Source organism: Pleurodeles waltl, chromosome 7 (genome assembly GCF_031143425.1).
Source record: "Pleurodeles waltl isolate 20211129_DDA chromosome 7, aPleWal1.hap1.20221129, whole genome shotgun sequence".
NCBI lineage: Eukaryota > Metazoa > Chordata > Amphibia > Caudata > Salamandridae > Pleurodeles > Pleurodeles waltl.
Window position 1 is genome coordinate 1533450661 of NC_090446.1, and position 20916 is coordinate 1533471576.

A 20916-nucleotide genomic window follows, 5' to 3' on the forward strand; every position below is an offset into this window, starting at 1 on the left:
TGCACTTCGATGAAGGCACAAGTGGCACGCACAATCAGTTTGCTTGGACCACGGCAAACTCTTCAGGAGAGCATTTTCTTCTTCGGGTTACTTATCCCCTAGCTCGTCTCCAATTGTAGCGACTTCCCCAGCCTGGGTACCCGCCAATGACTGGTCCACAAACGGAGCTGTAAACCACACCTCTTTATTCCCCTGCATGTACATGTGAACTCCAACATTGAAATCCAAGCTTTCATTACATTCTTTTCTAGCAATTATGTCACACTTATATTGAGTCCGTTGCAATGCAAAAGCATTCTGTTCAAAATCATGCAAGATACTACACCATTCTCACTGTCTCACTGGAACCAAGCTGTACCCTGCTGATGAGCCCATAACAAGACTGAAACTGGTCCTGGGTTCTTGTGTTTAGGTTTAGGGAAGATCTCGCTTGGCGGTTCAAGTTCCGATTGGAGAAGGGTCAAGACTAATTCACGTATAGCTGGGTCAAAACTGAGGTGGCATGGTATGCAAAATAACAATAGACTGTGATGCAGCCCTGAGTAACTACCCACAGCTGAGATTAATTCCAGCGTTCCATCCATCACTTTTTGTATACTTGAGTATCCATTGACTTTAGCACAGCCTCCAGGATGACAGTAACACAGCCTCAGTAACACTAAAGGATGATGGACGGAGAGCTGAAACTTTTCAACCACTCACCCCCAGTCACAGACCTGGGCTAAATCCATTGCTCTTTTGCTCATCATGCCACCCCAGTTTGGACCCAGTCATATGCAAATCAGTCTTGACCCTGCTCCCCATGGGAACAGTCCAGACAGGACCTGTCCTGGCAGTTCGGGCTGGACTGATTCCATGGAGAGCAGGGTCAAGACTGATTTGCATATGGTTAGTCACCCTAAGACGTGGGCCCCTTGCTCAGTGCACCACTGGATTCAAGCTAGCCTGGCTGATGAGGGGTGATACCCCGAAACCAGTCCCAGGATGCTTGTTTCTGGTGTAGGGAGGACCTAGCCTGGCAGTTCAGGCTGGACTGTTCCCATGGGGAACAGGGTCAAGAATGATTTTCATATGGCTGGGTCCAAACTGGGGTGGCATGGTGAGCAGAAGAACAATAGATATAATCCAGATCTGTGACTGAGGATGACTGTTTGAAAAGCTTCAGCACTCCTTCCATTATCCTTTTGTGTTGCTTTAGTAACGCAGCCTCTCCAGTGATAGTAAGACGACCATTTGCACTGACAGTGACAGCCTCTCTATTAACGGTAAGATGGTGTCCACTGACAGTAAAATGGTGTCTATTGACAGTAACACAGCCTCCGTGATGACAATCGCACACCTTACATTGACAGTAACAATGCCTCCTCACTGACAGGTGTACTGCATCCATGATGACAGTAACATGACCTCAGTTGACAATAACACCACCTGTCCATTGACAGTAACACACCCTTTGTTGGCAGTAACATGACCTCCATTGACAGTAGCACACTATCAGTTGGCATTAACACAGCCTATCTATTGCAGTAACGCACCCTCTGTTGACAATAACATGAATTCTATTGTCAGAAACCACAGCCTTCATCTGACAGTAACAGTCTCAATTAACAATAACACTCTTTCTCCTCCTCTTTCAGGATTGGGTGTTCCTGACTCGCTTTTGCTTTCTTTCTGACTTCGGACGACTGGAGTTCAGATTCCGATATCCAGAGGTGAGTCCCAGACTGACAGCCAGCGCAGTGAGTACTTATCCTCTGACCAGGGCATTCCCTGCATTTGGCACTGAGTGTCCAGCTATTTCCATGCAGGAGATTATCAACTGTAATCTACCTGCTTGAGAGTCTTCCACTGACATCAGGGTGCTGGCTGTACTGGATTCCATGGCTGTGATTGGGGCTTAGATCTTACACAGATTCCTTCCTTGAACATGGTTGGGGCTGAGATCCATTAGAGGTGGCCTCACCGACCTCACCGACAGTCCTCCAGCACAAGTGGCTTCACTATATGTGGTTGCAGACTAGGTTGTTGGAAAGGGGTCCTTCAGAAGTTATTTGACCAATAGTGGTTAGGTCCTTGATCTGTCAGATGTGGCTTCAATGGTAGTGACTAATTTCTTGATCTATCAGATGTGACATCATCAATAGTGGCTAGGTCCTTAATCTATCAGACATGACTTCATTGATAGCAGTTAGGTTCTAGATTTGTGAGATGTGGCTTAATTGATAATGATTAGGTCCTTGATCTATCAGATGTGACTTCATCGATAGTGGCTGTGTCCTAGATGTCTGGGATGTGGCTTCATCAATGGTGGCTAGGTCATAGATGTGGGAGATGCAGCTTCATTGATAGTGGTTAGGGTCTGGGTTTGTGAGATGTGGCTTCATCAGTAGTGGTTAGGTCCTAGATGTGTGAGATGTGACTTCATCAATAGTCGTTAGCTACTAAATTTGTGAGATGTGGCTTTATCAATAGTAATTTGGTCTAGATTTGTGAGATGCAGCTTCATCAATAGTGGTTAGGTCCTAGATTTGGGAGAAGTGGCTTCATCGATAGTGGTTAGATCCTAGATGTCCGAGATGTGGATTCATCAGTGGAGGTTAGGTCCTAGATTTATGAGATGCGACTTTATCAATAGTGGTTAGGTCCTAGATTGGCGAGATGTGACTTCATTGATAGTGGTTAGGCCCTAGATTTCCGAGATGTGGCTTCATTGATAGTGGTTAAGTCCTAGATTTGTGAGCTGTGGCTTCACCGATAGTGGTTAGGTCCTTGATTTATCAGACATGGCTTCATCGATAGTGGTTAGGTCCTCTATTTGTGAGGTGTGACTTCATGTATAGTGGTTAGATCCTAGATTTGAAATGTGGTTTCAGCAGTGGTGATAAGGTACTAGATTTGTGAGATGCTGCTTCATTGATAGTGGTTAGGTACTAGATTTGTGAGATGTGGCTTCATCAATAGTGGTTAAGTCCTCTATTTGTGAGGTGTGAATTCATTGATTGTGGTTAGATCCTAGATTTGAAATATGGCTTTAGCAGTAGTGATAAGGTACTAGATTTGTGAGATGTGGCTTCATCGATAGTGGTTAGGTACTAAATTTGTGAGATGTGGCTCCATCGACAGTGGTTAGGTACTAAATTTGCGAGCTGTGGCTTCATCGACAGTGGTTAGGTACTAAATTTGTGAGATGTGGCTTCATCGACAGTGGTTAGGTCCTAGATTTGTGAGAAGTGGCTTCATCAATGGTGGTTAGGTCCTAGATTTCCAAGATGTGGCTCTATCAGTGGTGGTTAGGTCCTAAATTTGTGAGATTCAGCTTCATCAATAGTGGTTAGGTCATAGATTTGCAAGATGTGGCTTCATCAATAGTAGTTAGGTCATAGATTTGTGAGATGTGGCTTCATCAATAGTGGTTAGGTTCTAAATTTATTAGATGTGGCTTCATCAATAGTGGTTAGGTCCTAGATTTGTGAGATGTGGCTTCATCGATAGTGGTTAGGTCCTAGATTTGTGAGAAGTGGCTTCATCAATGGTGGTTAGGTCCTAGATTTCCAAGATGTGGCTTTATCAGTGGTGGTTAGGTCCTAAATTTGTGAGATTCAGCTTCATCAATAGTGGTTAGGTCATAGATTTGCAAGATGTGGCTTCATCAATAGTAGTTAGGTCATAGATTTGTGAGATGTGGCTTCATCAATAGTGGTTAGGTTCTAAATTTATTAGATGTGGCTTCATCAATAGTGGTTAGGTCCTAGATTTGTGAGATGTGGCTTCATCGATAGTGGTTAGGTCCTAGATTTGTGAGATGTGGCTTCATTGATAGTGGTTAGGTCCTAGATTTGTGAGATGTGGCTTCATCGATAATGGTTAGGTCCTAGATTCATGAGATGTGGCTCCATCGATAGTGGTTAGGCCCTAGATGTGTTGGAGGCAGCTACGGTTGGGACCTGCAATCTGCTGAGGAGGAAGGTTCCCTGGCTTAGGTCCTGATTAGTGAGGGGTGCCTTCATTGATATTGTTTATGTCCTAGGTCCATTAGAGGCGACTTCCCCTAAATTGGTTGTGCCCTGAATCCTTTTGGTGTTGGTCTCTACGCATCCACAGATGAAAACAATTAAAGTGACTGGGGCAGGTACCCGATGGATCCAAAGCTGAGGCTCCCAGTCACAATGTGCATTTGGACTATTCCTGGTCCTGGATACTTGAACAGCTCCAGAGCAGAAGTCAGAAGAGAGCTGCACACATTGCGCCAGAGGTTTCATTCATCCATCTATAGACAAGGTAGTACAAAGTGGCCTGAGGATGACACAAGAAACACAAAACTGGTGTTTCCTACCCTCCAGCAGACCTGAGAGACACCCCCGACAGCCCTTGATGATAAAGCTCCTACCATGAGACCTCACAGACACCCCCTCAGCCCCTAGTGATAAAGCGCCCTGCACGAGACCTCACAGACACCCCATACAGCCCCTAGTGATGAAGCACCCTGCAGGAGACCTCACACACACTCCGTACAGCCCCTAGTGATAAAGCACCGTGAGGGAGACCTCAGAAACACCCCCTGCACCACCTAGTGATAAAGCGCCCTGAAGAAGACCTCAGAGACACCCCTGCAGTCCCTAGTAATAAAGCGCCCTGGAAGAGACCTCAGAGACACCCCCTACAGACCCTAGTAATAAAGCGCCCTGAAGGAGACCTCAGAGACACCCCCTACAGACCCTAGTGATAAAGCACCTTGAAGGAGACCTCGGAGACACCCCCTGCAGCTCACACTGTGGTAGTGATAAACCTTCCTCCATCAGACCTCTAATAGAGACACCACCAGCAGGACCTACCAGGTATTTGTAAAACTGGCTATAATGCAGCTCATCTGAGTGCCCTCTGGAAGCCTGCCCGGCAGTCCGCAAAGCTCAGATCTTGCGATTCCTGCCGCTCACGCAGGTGACCACTAAGCCTTCCCTGAAGGACTCCATGTTAGGACTTGGCCAGGGGGACAAACTGAGACAGGTTCTGATGATAGATCCAGTCTCCTCCCCATGATGGCCGGCAAGTGAACACCATCCAATCTCCTCCCCCTGATGGCCGGCAAGTGAACACCATCCAATCTCCTCCCCAGGATGGCCGGCAAGTGAACACCATCCAATCTCCTCCCCCTGATGGCCGGCAAGTGAACACCATCCAATCTCCTCCCCAGGATGGCCGGCAAGTGAACACCATCCAATCTCCTCCCCAGGATGGCCGGCAAGTGAACACCTAGAGGGTTCCCTCCACTGGGACTTCGTGAGGTGAAACAATGGGTAAGGGATGGGGAGGGAAAGAAGACAAAACACGGCTGCGGCATCTCTCCTGCTGGACTCAGGCTAGGAGGTGGTCCACGATAGGCTGATGATGTTGTAGGGTGGGTACCTTCAGACAGGACTGGCTCTAGCATTGGTGGCGCCGGGTCGACACCCCTTGTTGGCACCCCTCACCCCCAGTGACCTCCTTCTTCACAGGTTGCCTCAGCACCACCCTCCAATGGTGCCCCTCATCTCTCCATAGCTCCTCACTTAAATGTATTTCATTTGTTTTATAGTGCTACTAATACCAGTGTAGGCTGTCACAGCACCGCACATCACACAGACATTATACAGAGACAATGAATTAATGTGTAAATCAGTGCATACGAAATGTTACCTACGAAAATGAGGATTACCACGTGTAGGAGTCGCTTGTCATCCATACTGCTGGACACACAAGGCACTTTGCAGCAGGGTCTTTTAAACGTTATTTCTAGACGTAGCACCCCCCAAGGTCAGCGGCAGGTGCTGCTGCACCTGTCGTACCGCCCTAAAGCTGGCTCTGTCTTGAGACACTGACTTTGACAAGACCTATAAGGCAACACTATAAAGTTCAGGAGCACAAGAGGCAGCAGCAGGCGTGCAAGGTGGAATCACCAAATGTAGAGGGGAGGGTAAAAATAAGAAAGATATGGAAAGGCCAACCCTGGAAGAACTGAGTGTAGTGGGAGCCCTACAACACCTCAAGCTGTGAGGCACAGACTATTCCCTGCTACTGGTACCTACTCACCTGGAAGTGTCTGCCCAGCTCCCTGACTGAGAGGGACTTCTGGTCCATCATGTACTGCCAGCCCCTTCTTCTGAGCCCCATCCCCACAGGCCTGTATCTCCCTCTCCCAAGCCTGCCCTGGGCTCGCTCCATTCCTTCTGGTCTGTGGTCTATGTGAGAGCCGACGTGTAAGTCTTTCTCTGGCTCACCTGGCAAACTTTGGGTGCTCTGGATGATCGAGTCCTGACCCTCCTGGCTAGTTCTGTCTCTGGCTGTCTGACCTGTGAGTGCTCTGGTCTGTTGACCCCTTTACCAACCTGTCTTTGATGTGACCTGTGATTCTTTTGCTCCGCTCTCCCTGGTTCTCTCTCTTCTGTCCCTGGTTCTATCTCTTCTCTCCCTGGCTATGTCTCTTCTGTTCCTGGTTCTATCTCTTCTCTCCCTGGCTATGTCTCTTCTGTCCCTGGTTCTATCTCTTCTCTCCCTGGCTCGGTCTCTTCTGTCACTGGTTCTATCTCTTCTCTCCCTGGCTCTGTCTCTTCTGTCACTGGTTCTATCTCTTATCTCCCTGGCTCTGTCTCTTCTGTCCCTGGTTCTACCTCCTCTCGTTGGTTCTGTCTCTTCTCTCACTGGTTCTGTCTCTTCTCTCCCTGGTTCTATCTTTTCTCTCCCTGGTTCTGCCTCTTCTCACCCTGGTTCTATCACCTCTCTCCCTGTTTCTGGCTCTTCTCTCCCTGGCTCTATCTCTGCTCCTTCTGGTTCTGTCTCTTCCCTCCCTGGTTCTAACTCTTCTCTCCCTGGTTCTGTCTGCTGTTTCCCTAGTTCTATTTCTTCTATCCCTGTTTCAGTCTCTTGTTTTCCTCGCTCTGTCTCTTCTTTCCCTATTTCTACCTCTTCTATTCCTGGTTCTGTCTGTTCTTTCGCTAGTTCTCTCTATTGCTTCTCTCCCTGGTTCTACCTCCTCTCTCCCTGGTTCTAGCTCTTCTGTCCCTGTTTCTGTCTCATTTCTCCATGGTTCTATCTCCTCTCTCCCTCCTTCTGGCTCATCTCTCTATGGTTCTATCCCTTCTCTTCCTGGTTCTATCTCTTCTCTCCCTGGTTCTGTCTCTTCTCTCTCTGGTTCTACCTCTTCTCTCCCTGTTTCTGTCTCTTCCCTCCCTGGTTATAACTCTTCTCTCCATGTTTCTGTCTGTTGTTTCCCTAGTTCTCTCTATCGCTTCTCTATCTGGTTCTAGCTCTTCTCTCCTTGGTTCTGTCTCTTCTCTCCATGGTTCTACCTCCTCTCTCCCTGGTTCTAGCTCTTCTGTCCCTGTTTCTGTCTCTTTTCTCTTTGGTTCTATCTCCTCTCTCCCTCCTTATGGCTCTTCTCTCTATGGTTCTATCTCTTCTCTCCCTGGTTCTGTCTCTTCTCTCCCTGGTTCTATCTCTTCTATCCCTGTTTCTGTGTCTTATTTCCCTTGTTCTATTTCTTCTCTACCTGGTTCTTTCTCTTCTTTTTCTAGTTCTATCTCTTCTATTCCTGGTTCTATCTCTTCTCCCCATGGTTCTGTCTCTTCTATTCCTGGGTCTATCTCTTCTCTCCCTGGTTCTATCTCATCTCTCCCTGGTTCTATCTCTTCTCTTTCTGGTTCTGTCTCTTCCCTCCCTGGTTCTAGCTCTTCTCTCCCTGTTTCTGTCTCTTCCCTCCCTGGTTCTATTTCTTCTCTCCCTGTTTCTGTCTCTTGTTTCCCTTACACTCTGTCTCTTCTTTCCCTAGTTCTATCTCTTCTCTTCCTGGTTCTGTCTGTTCTTTCGCTAGTTCTCTCTATCGCTTCTCTATCTAGTTCTAGCTCTTCTCTCCTTGGTTCTTTCTCTTCTCTCCCTGGTTCTATCTCCTCTCTCCCTGGTTCTATCTCTTCTCTCCCTGGTTCTGTCTCTTCTCTTCCTGCTTCTATCTCTTCTCTCCCTGTTTCTGTCTCTTATTACCCTTGTTCTATTTCTTCTCTTCCTGGTTCTGTCTCCTCTTTCCCTTGTTCTGTCTCTTCTCGTCCTGGTTCTGACTCTTCTTTCCCTAGTTCTATCTCTTCTCCTTCTGGTTCTGTGTCCTGTTTCTCTAGCTCTGTCTATTTCTTCTCTCCCTGGTTCTAGCTCTTCTCTCCCTGTTTCTGTCTCTTGTTACCCTTGTTCTATTTCTTCTCTTCCTGGTTCTGTCTCCTCTATTCCTGGTTCTATCTCTTCTATTCCTGGTTCTATCTCTTCTCTTCCTGGTTCTGTCTCTTCTCTCACAGGTTCTATCTCTTCTCTTCCTGGTACTGTCTCTTCTCTCCCTGGTTCTATTTCTTCTCTCCCTGGTCGAGCTCTTCTCTCCCTGTTTCTGTCTCTTCCCTCCCTGGTTCTATTTCTTCTCTCTCTGTTTCTGTCTCTTGTTTCCCTTGCTCTGTCTCTTCTTTCCCTAGTTCTGGCTCTTCTATTCCTGGTTCTGTCTCTTCTCTTCCTGCTTCTATCTCTTCTCTCCCTGTTCCTATCTCTTATTACCCTTGTTTTATTTCTTCTCTTCCTGGTTCTGTCTCTTCTTTTTCTAGTTCTATCTCTTCTATTCCTGGTTCTATTTCTTCTCTTCCTGGTTCTGTCTCCTTTTTCCCTTGTTCTGTCTCTTCTCGTCCTGGTTCTGACTCTTCTTTCCCTAGTTCTATCTCTTCTCCTTCTGGTTCTGTGTCCTGTTTCTCTAGTTCTGTCTATTTCGTCTCTCCCTGGTTCTAGCTCTTCTCTCCCTGTTTCTGTCTCTTGTTACCCTTGTTCTATTTCTTCTCTTCCTGGTTCTGTCTCTTCTATTCCTGGTTCTATCTCTTCTCTTCCTGGTTCTGTCTCTTCTCTCACAGGTTCTATCTCTTCTCTTCCTGGTTCTGTCTCTTCTCTCCCTGGTTCTATTTCTTCTCTCCCTGGTTCGAGCTCTTCTCTCCCTGTTTCTGTCTCTTCCCTCCCTGGTTCTATTTCTTCTCTCTCTGTTTCTGTCTCTTGTTTCCCTTGCTCTGTCTCTTCTTTCCCTAGTTCTGTCTCTTCTCTTCCTGATTCTGTCTCTTCTTTTTCTAGTTCTATCTCTTCTATTCCTGGTTCTATTTCTTCTCTTCCTGCTTCTGTCTCTTCTTTCCCTTGTTCTGTCTCTTCTCTTCCTGGTTCTGACTCTTCTTTCCCTAGTTCTATCTCTTCTCCTCCTGTTTCTGTGTCTTGTTTCTCTAGCTCCGTCTATCTCTTTTCTCCCTGGTTCTAGCTCTTCTCTCCCAGGTTCCCTCTCTGACTTTATATATTTTCTTCTTTGCAGTCCAAGTGCTGTCAGAACATCCTGCTCTACTTCGATGATCCCTCACAATGGCCCGCAGTCTATAAGAGAGGCAACCAGGTAAGAACATGTGTTTTTCTGTGGGAGGGGGCAGCCCTTCTGGAGTATGGCCATGCACCCCATCACTCCTATGCCACCTCCACTCAGATCCCTCTGCACCGGGTGCTTACCTGGGGCCTTCTGCTGGTCATGGATGCTGTTTCATGGGCCCTTTGCCTGCAGTGATGCTCTTAAGCCTCCCACTCTGTCCTGTGATGCTTGTTGGTAACTCAAACCTTTGAGTCAATGGAGGAGCCTATAGGGCTGAGAAGGGACTGGGGATCTTTTCTCTAACCCATTGAGTACTCTAGTCCCACTCCCTTGGGGCGCCATACATTGGAGATTGTTAAGGCATACCAGTGGGTGGATGGGATTCAGCTTGGTAAACATAGTGGCATTACTGGAATCACATTTAGTAGTATACTCTGTCCACCTCTTTGTTTGGGTCTCTCTTGTCGCCAATGAGGTGGCGCCCTCATGGCCCTGCTCCTCGTTTCCTTCCTGTATTATGTTGGAAGGTTGTATTATAATTTGTATCCTCCTAATACCCTCATACCTCGATGACGTTATTTAGGGGCATCCTTCATGCCTCAGCATGTCCCATCCAAAGCCTGATGAAGTATGATCACATCACCCTCATCCTGATGGAGCTCCATTGGTTCCCTTTGCTGATCTGTACCATCTCCAAAAACAGTTGCATCAGTCACAAAGGCATCATGACCAGCTCCCCGCTTATCTCACCATCTGTGGTTCTCGGCACACCCACATCCAGGACACCATCAGACTTGGGACTAAGAAGCATAAAAATGAAAAACAAGACAGCAGGCCTTTTCCATGTTTGCATGCAAGACCTGGGAGAACAACGCGGTATCCATGAGAACCTCCCTAAAACTGCTCCAATTATGGATATAGTTTAAAGCTCGCCTCTTTAAAGAACACATCACAATGCAGTAACCGTCCACCAAATAGTTCCCTCTTCTACCACTCGTTGACTTCAGTCTCATCTTTGACCATATACATTGCTCTGCTGCCATTTGGTTAGGTTTGAGCTATAGAAATACCATATACATAAATAAATACCAGGCAGCCTGAAAGCTCTGAAAGGGAGAGAAGGGAAATGAAAAAAGGAGCAGGTGAGAGGAGAGAACAGGGAGTACTAGTATGTAGAAATAGGCATAAACACAGTTAGAAAACAGTGCAATTAGTTGAAATCACAATAGTTAGAATTGGGCCTAGGGGGAGCACAAACCATATACTAAGAAAGTGGAATGCGAGAGTCGATCCCCCACCTAGGCAAGTGTAGTGTGTAGAGCGGAGCTGGGAATACTAGAAAAGCCCAAAGGTAAGTACCACAACCCACCCCAGCGACCAGGAAAACAGGAGTAAATCACAGTAAGTTTCCCAGAACACACAAACAGAGAAGAAAAGACCTATGTAAAACCCAGAAGAGACTGTAAGACACCAACAGTGGATTCCTGGACAAGAAGACTTTTGAAAGAAGGGGACCAAGTCCAAGAAGCACAGAAGAATCCAGGAACAACAGGAGCCCCTGCTAACCCGTATGATGGTGCAAAAGGAGAACCACAGGTGGAGAAAAAAAGTCAGTACTGCACCCAAGAAGCTGAAGTCAGGTTCCTGGAGGGTGCAAGTGATGTCCCACGCCAGATGAAGGATTGCAGTCGAGTTTGCAGTACCAAAATGGTAATAAAGTCCAAACAATAAAAATACCAAAACAAATTAGAAAAATACAGTAAAATGTAATAAACAAAATTACACCAAAATGATAAAAGTCCAAGTAGACGAACAATAAATCTGAATTTTTTAAGTTTTGAGTTAAAATACTGCCAAATAGAACTAAGGGCACTGAAAATCTGTGGAAGCTCTGGATCAGTACCTTGGCACGATTTCAGGCCCACTGCACTGAGGCATGGGTCAGATACATCAAATGGATTCACCCCAGTCAAAGATTTTACCTATTGACTTAATCTTTTTTATGAAGCTTCAAATGCTCCAGTGGTGCACGCCTTAAGTTGCATCCAAGGAAGGTGCATCAAAGTCGGACTCCTCTGCCATGTGGTTCCCCTTACATCTTCTGGGGTCCTGGATGTTTGGAAGTCCAAAAATATTATGTTTCCACCTTTCAGGGTTTCTGGGACAGCTGCTGTGGGTAACTTTCAAGTGTGATAGGACCTCAGAGGAAGCACTTAGGGGCCATGACTCCACCTCACACCACCTCACTCCAGCAAAGGCCACCAGCAAGGTTCTCTCCAGGTCCAGTTAGTACTGGCCAACTGGTCACTATAGGGAAAAGGACTCTTGAAAAATATTTTGTGTCCCTCTAGCCACAGAGTAGGTCAGTCAACTGACTCTTGGAGTCTTCTTCTTTATCCTTGGTACAAGAGGGGCAGGCCAAGTCCTTAAGGGCACCTCTGAGATTATAGAGACCAGTTCTTTTCTGATCTTCAGCAGGTCTAGAAAGAGTTCTGAAGAGGGTATCTTGGGGTGCGACATTTATATTTTGCACTGGCCAGTCGGTGGGGGTTCCTCCTTGACTCTCCCTAACCAAAAGGAGAAAAGTCCCAGGAGGCATCCTTCCCCAACTTTGCATCACATCCTATTCCCCTTACTGCACAGAATTTCACAGTGGACCTCACTCCTAAAGTACAAGATGGCGGAATACGTCCTTCCTTGTGCAGACCTCTTGTGTCCAGCCAAAGCTGTGGCAGAGAAATGAACATTCTTGTCCCCTGCATCCGCTCCAAACCAGTTCTGGGGGTAGCTTTCCTTCCCGTGGATTCAGAGTCCACCTAGCTAGTATGGTCCTTGGGGAAGAAAGCTTTCCCTCCTTCAGATCACTCTTTACTCTCAAATGTGAATGTTTGGTGCTCACCTCTGTCCCTTTGAAGTTAATGAAGTCCCTTGGTCCACTCAAATTGTCCTTCCTAGGCTGATAGGAAGATGCTCCACACCCAGTCCATCCTGTCACCTAAGTCATTATTGTGCTCTGGGAGCAGTAAACACCTCATTAAGGTCACGCACTTGCTGGCCAGTTGCTGGTTGGCTAATGTAAATTAACCTTCAGAAGCATGAGACAGGGTAAAGATAACTTTTGTAAGGTTACTTTATCTAAATATTTTAGTGTATCTTCACAAATGAGTTTTAATAAATATGAAAAATAGTATTTGAATGACTATTTTAGCCATTTCTTCTCAAAGGTTACAGATTAAAGTTTATAATCTGTAGTTTGACATTTTCTAGGATCCAGCTACAGTCCTGCCATTGAAACTAGCTTTAGGGGTCTAGTCACTGGAGGAACACGACAACTTTATTCATGCACATGTTCCACTTTTAAATAGAGTTGCATCAAGATGAATTAGACAAAGTCTACAACCAAATACCACCTGTTCTGTTAGATTATAAATGTCAGTTTAGAAAGGTCAACTATTTTTGCTGGGCTTTTCAGTGCAGTTTCGGATGAGTGAAGGAGACCTAAAGAATTCCCCCACAAAAGAATATGGAAATCTGGAGCCAATCCAATAGTACTTATGATCTTACCAGAAGCAAAACTAATGATAGAGAGAACGTTTGAGTAATTAGACTATTTGAAGGTGCAGGAGTAGAAAATAGAGGTGCCACAGTGGTTAGCTCCACTGGTTCTATTATCCACACTAAAGGGTGCAATACTCATGTGCATTGATCTCTGAGACCTAACTAACACATCTCAGGGGACTGGCAGCTTAGGTGTAAAGTTTCAGAAATACTAACTACACCAAGAGAAGTAATGTGTTTGCTGTGTTAGATTTCTGTCATAATACCACCAAAAAGATGTGTAGAACCTTGATCTCTTTTAATACTCCTTAGGGGACATACAGCTTTTTATGTGTGTCATTTGGACCGTTATCCGTCACTGCTTGCTCCAAATAATAATACTATTTCAGCTGAATATGGGCACCAATGTCAATGTTGTTATCTAATTGTGACGTACCATAACAAAAGAAGAATTTAAGGCTAATGGTGTTCTTGTTGATTCCTTGCTACTGGCGCTGAAGGATATATAACAATTTAGACGTTTTCTGTAATTAGACTATAATTCTCCACAATTTGTTGATTTCTATCCTAAGTGGAGTAGCTTAGAACATCGTTGAAAAAGGAAGCACATGCCAGGTGAGCTGAAAAGTGCCTTGAGGCTTTTGTTGGTTTCCACGAAAGGCCTTTCAAAGCACCAGTGCTGTGAGGCTTTGACACAAGGCGTTGGATAATATTAACAACTGATGCAGCTGAATGTGCTTAGGAAGGTCCTGGTCATGAGAGGGGGATGGTAAGGACGTAAGAGGAGCATTTGCTTCTTAAGCCCTTAAAATAACTAAGGGCCTGATTGAGCTATTGGTGGATGGGTTACTCCGTCACAACGAACGGGTCTCTATAATCTCAGAGGTGCCCTTAGGGACTGGGCCTGCCCCTCTTGTACCAAGGACAAAGAAGACTCCAAGAGTCAGTTGACTGACCTACTCTGTGGCTAGAGGGACACAAAAATGCTTCAAGAGTCCTTTTCCCTAAAGTGACCAATTGGCCAGTACTAACTGGACCTGGAGAGAACCTTTCTGGTGGCATCCATAGCATACATCTCCTGTGCATGCACTCCCTCCATAGCATACATCTCCTGCACATGCACCCATACATGTCATACATCTCCTGCATATACACTCCCTCAATAGCATACATCTCCTGCACTTCCTCCATAGCATACATCTCCTGCGCATGCACTCCCTCCACAGCATACATCCCCTGCGCATGCACTCCTTCCATAGTATACATCTCCTGCGCATGCACTTTCTCCATAGCATACATCTCCTGTGCATGCACTCCCTCCATGACATACATCTCCTGCACATGCACTCCTTCCATAGCATACATCTCCTGTGCATGCACTCCCTCCATAGCATACAGCTCCTCTGCATGCACACTGTGCAATGCATACATCTAGTGCACAGGCACTCTCTCCATAGAATACATCTCCTGCGCATGCACTCCCTCCACAGCATACATCTCCTGCGCATGCACTCCTTCCATAGTATACATCTCCTGCGCATGCACTTTTTCCATAGCATACATCTCCTGTGCATGCACTCCCTCCATGGCATACATCTCCTGCACATGCACTCCTTCCATAGCATACATCTCCTGTGCATGCACTCCCTCCATAGCATACATCTCCTCTGCATGCACCCTGTGCAATGCATACATCTAGTGCACAGGCACTCTCTCCATAGGATACAATCCTGTGCATGCACTCTCTCTCTCCATGGGATACACTGCTGCGCATGCACTTTCTCCATAGGATACACTCACGCACCTGCACTCCCTCCATAGGATACTCTCCTGCGAATGCACTCTCTCCATGGGATACACTGCTGCGCATGCACTCTCCCCATAGGATACACTCCTGTGCATGCACTCTCTCCGTAGGATACACTCCTGCGCATTCACTCCCTCCATAGTATACACTCCTGCGCATGCACTCCATCCATAGGATACACTCCTGCGCATTCACTCCCTCCATAGGATACACTCCTGTGCATGCACTCTCTCCATAGGATACACTCCTGCGCATGCACTCCCTCGATAGAATACACTCCTGCGCATGCACTCCCTCCATAGGATGCACTCCTGCGCATGCACTCTCTCCACAGGATACACTCCTGCGCATGCACTCTCTCCACGGGATATACTCCTGCGCATGCACTCCCTCCACAGAATACACTCCTGCGCATGCACTCCCTCCACAGGATGCACTCCTGCGCATGCACTCCCTCCACAGAATACACTCCTGTGCATGCACTCCCTCCATAGGATACATTCCTGCGCATGCACTCCCTTCATAGGATGCACTCCTGCGCATGCACTCCCTCCACAGAATACACTCCTGTGATGCACTCTCTCCATAGGATACACTCCTGCGCATGCACTCCCTCCATAGAATACCTCCTACGCATGCACTCTCTCCACAGGATACACTGCTGTGCATGCACTCCCTCCACAGAATACACTCCTGTTCATGCACTTCCTCCATAGGATACATCTCCTGTGCATGCACTCTCTCCATAGGATACACTCCTGCGCATGCATTCTCTCTATGGGATACACTCCTGCGCATGCACTCCCTTAATAGGATACACTCCTGCGCATGCACTCCCTCCATAGGATACACTCCTGCGCATTCACTCCCTCCATAGGATACACTCCTGCGCATTCACTCCCTCCATAGCATACATCCCCTGCGCATGCACTCCCTCTAAAGGATACACTCCTGCGCATGCACTCCTTCCATAGGATACACTCCTGCGCATTCACTCCCTCCATAGCATACATCCCCTGCGCATGCACTCCCTCTATAGGATACACTCCTGCGCATGCACTCCCTCCATAGGATACACTCCTGCGCATTCACTCCCTCCATAGCATACATCCCCTGCGCATGCACTCCCTCTATAGAATACACTCCTGCGCATGCACTCCCTCCACAGGATGCACTCCTGCGCATGCACTCTCTCCACAGGATACACTCCTGCGCATGCACTCTCTCCACAGGATACACTCCTGCGCATGCACTCCCTCCACAGAATACACTCCTGCGCATGCACTCCCTCCACAGGATGCACTCCTGTGCATGCACTCCCTCCACAGAATACACTCCTGTGCATGCATTCCCTCCATAGGATACATTCCTGCGCATGCACTCCCTCCACAGAATACACTCCTGTGATGCACTCTCTCCATAGGATACACTCCTGCGCATGCACTCCCTCCATAGAATACACTCCTGCGCATGCACTCTCTCCACAGGATACACTGCTGTGCATGCACTCCCTCCACAGAATACACTCCTGTGCATGCACTTCCTCCATAGAATACATCTCCTGCGCATGCACTCTCTCCATAGGATACACTCCTGCGCATGCATTCTCTCTATGGGATACACTCCTGCGCATGCACTCCCTTAATAGGATACACTCCTGCGCATGCACTCCCTCCATAGGATACACTCCTGCGCATTCACTCCCTCCATAGGATACACTCCTGCGCATTCACTCCCTCCATAGCATACATCCCCTGCGCATGCACTCCCTCTATAGGATACACTCCTGCGCATGCACTCCCTGCATAGGATACACTCCTGCACATTCACTCCCTCCATAGCATACATCCCCTGCGCATGCACTCCCTCTATAGGATACACTCCTGGGTATGCACTCCCTCCATAGGATACACTCCTGGGCATGCACTCCCTCCGTAGGATGCACTCCTGCGCATGCAATCCCTCCATAGGATGCACTCCTGCGCATGCAGGACTGCACATGCAGTAGTTTGGTAAATCTCACCTCCTGGTGATGTTGGGTACATGTCCTTACACAAGTGCCCAGAGCCTGGCCGTGCCTGTGTGTGACTGGGCGGCTCAGGCTTTCTCTCTTTAGTCACTGCATCCCTGTACACGTGTGTCTGCCCTTCTCACAGGTGACTTTTGGTTGCCTAGGCAACATTCAGTGTATGAGGCGCGTGGCCGGAGAAGGACCCTCCTACATGCCTGTGCACAGGCCTGATGTGTGTTCCAGCTGTGCTGACAGCCCTTTCAGCGCATCACCAGAGGAGTCTGTTTCCATGGGAACCGAAATCCGACCAATGACGGGCGGGAAGAGCGACACAGAAGGAAGATTCCCATAATTTGTATTCATGGTTCGCTGTAGTAAATAAAAACACTGCAGAGTGAGAAATGGGTCCCTCTGAAAGGAGTGAGATTGGAACTGAATGAGCAGCCTTGGATTTTAGGTCTGGCCGGAGACAGCGCTTACACCTCAGCCTGTGAGATCTTTTGTTAACTTGAAAAAAGGTAAAAGTGTGGACTGGTCGTTCTTGACCACAGCACCGGACAGGACCAGCCCGGGCCCTGAATGACATCGCCTATCGCAGAGAACTATGTGATAACTTTAACGAAAATATGGGCCCATTTCGCCCCCCTGGAGCCCATACTCCCGACCAGAGGCGCAATATAGGGGTGCCCTCTGATGCCAAAACGACCCCCGAACCCCACCACCCTGCGCATCACTGGCCTTGAGACCAAGGGAGGGCTGGTTCAAATGGCTTTGTTTGGTGATGACGATCTCCGCTTCTAAACCAACCCCTCCGTTTCTCTCCCGCCTTTAGTGTCTGGACTTCTGCATTTCCCCCTGGGGGCAGGATTCAGTCCTGCCAAGTGCCAAGCATGTCGCGTTAGGCTAACGCAATTTAAATAAAATTCCTGCATGACCGGTAATTGCATTACCGCATGACCGGTAATTTGTTTCGCAAAGAAGATGGATAGAAAGCTAAGTGGGTATCTCCAATTCCCTGCCTTGTTGTGAATGGCTCTGCTCTTTTTAATTAGCTGCCAGACAGTGACACCTAGTGGCAGCCAGCGCTGTTGGTGAAAAGAGCCGTAAGAGAGCTCCTGACACATGGGCAAGTTTACATAAGCACCTGAGAAGAGGCAACTTACCCGACCAGGCCCGAGTGTCCAGAACTATGTTGCAGCTGGTGGTAGGAGTCCTGGGGCCGAGTAGATGCGGTGGCTGAACACTTGCTGACTGTAGTGCATGGGGGGCAAAATACATCCAATACCTTCTCTTTGCGCTGCTCGCTGCAGACTAGTAAGTGCCACTAGTACCTTCTCCAATCCATGCTTAGTGTACTTTTAGTGCGCCATGATCATGGGCCTAAGTAAACTGGGCACTAGATTAGTGCCCTTCCATTTCTGGTGCTTTGCAGGAGTTTTAAGATCTTCTTAGTTTCCTGTTGTTCAAATGGGTGTAACTTCTGATGTTTATGGGGGTCATTCTGACCCGAGCACCGCCGACAGGCCGGCGGTGCCCCGCAGGGCATTCTGACCGCGGCGGTTCGGCCGCGGTCAGAAGAGGCAAACCGGCGGTCTCCCGCCGGTTTACCGCTGCCCTTAGAATCCCCCATGGCGGCGCAGCTTGCTGCGCCGCCATGGGGGATTCTGACACCCCCTACCGCCATCCTGTTCCTGGTGGTTCGCCCGCCAGGAACAGGATGGCGGTAGGGGGTGCCGCGGGGCCCCTGGGGGCCCCTGCAGTGCCCATGCCAATGGCATGGGCACGGCAGGGGCCCCCGTAAGAGGGCCCCGAAAAGTATTTCAGTGTCTGCTAAGCAGACACTGAAATACGCGACGGGTGCAACTGCACCCGTCGCACCCCTGCAACTACGCCGGCTCAATTCTGAGCCGGCGTCCTCGTTGCAGGGGCATTTCCTCTGGGCCGGCGGGCGCTCTTTTGGAGAGCGCCCGCCGGCCCAGAGGAAATGTCTGAATGGCCGCCGCGGTCTTTTGAACGCGGTGCGGTCATTCAGCGGCGGGACCCTGGCGGACGGCTTCCGCCGTCCGCCAGGGTCAGAATGAGGCCCTATGTGTTTCCCCTGTCTTTATTGCTTCATTTTGCTCGCAAGAAAGTCTCACTCATAGTCGTTGAATGCCACTCATAATTACAATGAAATTGTGAAAATGTCACACATAAACAATCTGAAACCTTGGCAGCTATGAACCCCAAATGTCTGGTGAAGTCATTCCCCGACTACAACCAAAGTGTATCAGACCAATGCACCCCCTTTTTTGCACATCCTTTAGAAAGATCTGTATGGCTGGGGAAGGCTTGGGATCTCTTGGGTGGGACAGTAAATTGCACGAAGGTGAACTTTATGCTTAGACTGCTGCGTCACTTCTGGTCTCTCCCAGTGTGACTCCCTAGGGATGATAAACTCTCTAACTCTGAAGATGTGGACGTTTATATGGGGGAGACAAACCACCTCGGATAGCTCGGTCCCTTATGATGAGGCCCCCAAAGAAGGCTAATGCTGATGGCGCCCTGTGCAACAATCTTTTTCAGCGCCCCCTCACCCTCCCGTGTCCATCTCCTCAGATTCCCTCACTACCACCCAGAAAAAGTGCCCCTCATCTTTCCAGAGCCCCTCTCTCACATACAATTTGTTTGATTTAAAGCGCTGTTAAAGGCTGGCTTTGCAAGTCCACTCAGCTATCCACATAAAATACAGTTCTGTTCTCTGCAGCATGCATATTAACCCTCTGCACTAATTTATGGAGAGTCAAAACTGCCACTAGACAAAAATCTCTCTTTCTAGCAGGAACATTAATCGGAAGAGTTATCTTGACATTTTTATTGCTGCCTGATAGCTGGACACACAAGAAACTCTGCAGCAAGTGCTTTAAATTCGAAAGTTATCGCTCAACAAATTGCCCCCCATTCAAGTCAGCACCCAGAATGGGCGCACCAGTTGCACCCCCCTAAAGCTGGCCCTGGAAGGAGGCATGGGTGTCCCTGATATGAAATGCTGTATATTAGCGGAGCAGATAGGTGCACCTCAGATGCTGACAAACCCTGGTGCCTCCTCGAACAAGAGTGTGTCCCCTTCATCACTTGCTGTGTCTGCCCCAAGGTGCCCACCACCCACTACATGCTAGTGACTCTACATTACTGGACTAGGGCCAAACAAATGAGGGGGCCACAATGTATCCCTACCTTCCTCTGACCCCATGATAGATAACCAGACCTTCGCACCTGGACTGATGGCCAAAAGTTGCCTCCCATGGGTGGGTGGAGAGAGTTGTTGTGTCTGGGACGGTATGTAGGGGTGCTCCCAAAATTTGAGATCAAAGTGCAAAAGACCTATATTGTATCACTCAACTCCTACACTGTCCCCGACAGCCCGAAGTAGAGACAGCGAGATACACTTCAATACGCGAAGGCTGCTTGCTCATTGAGTCAATGTTACTTCTCTAGCGGTGCTCCTGCCACTGCAAGGAGGTGCTATAAATGCATGACGTCGCATTTTAGAGCGGTGATGTGGACCACCACACTAAAGTGTGTTGGTCTAACCCCTGATTTGTGGTACTTGGCACGGCTGATGTTTTCAGATGGAGCCACCACGAGAAAGCTGTCTCACCTACATAAAGCTCTGAATAGAACCGTTCCAGTAGACGACTACCATACGAGATGAAATGGGTGCAGACTTCCACTGAGAATTGATGCAATCTGACTGGTTTTTAACATAGTGGAGCTGACACAATTCTATATTTGTCTGCAGCATACGGCGTTGGTTTATCTGAGCCTTTTCCATGTTACAGTGTACCTCTTCACACAAGGTAGATAGAGTCTTCAGAAAAGAGGAACTATACCATAGGAGTGGCTGTCCCTCATCCTCCTCTTCTACCCATTGATCTGCTGCCATGTCCAGCAAGGTAAGGCTTTCCTCTTGAATAGGAGTTCAAAAGGGGAAAAGCCTGTAGACTTCTGCGTGTGAGTTCTTATGGCAAAAAATATCAAAGGTAACTTCCAATCCCAATACCGACCTGTTTCGTGTATACGTTTTTTTGACATGGTCTTAATAATCCGATTATGTCTTTCTACCAGACCGTCTGTCTGTGGGTGATAGACGGTCGTCCAAATTTGATG

The 20916-nt window shown here is 47.9% G+C and overlaps 2 protein-coding genes across 2 annotated transcripts in view; one reads left to right on the forward strand and one right to left on the reverse strand.

The window, feature by feature from the left end:
* Positions 1 to 20916, forward strand: part of TMEM145 (transmembrane protein 145) — a 167797-nt gene that overhangs the window by 59565 nt on the left and 87316 nt on the right. Inside the window, exons 2-3 of the mRNA XM_069201402.1 lie at positions 1638 to 1712; positions 9344 to 9421. Of these exons, the coding sequence (XP_069057503.1) occupies positions 1638 to 1712; positions 9344 to 9421 (153 nt within the window). The remainder of the gene's footprint in view (positions 1 to 1637; positions 1713 to 9343; positions 9422 to 20916) is intronic.
* On the reverse strand, positions 7861 to 9070 carry LOC138245929 (U1 small nuclear ribonucleoprotein 70 kDa-like; the record flags this gene model as incomplete). The annotated part of the gene is made up of 3 exons (XM_069200000.1): positions 7861 to 7981; positions 8204 to 8444; positions 8902 to 9070. Coding segments are annotated over 3 exons (531 nt in total), but the record flags the coding sequence as incomplete, so codon positions are not given.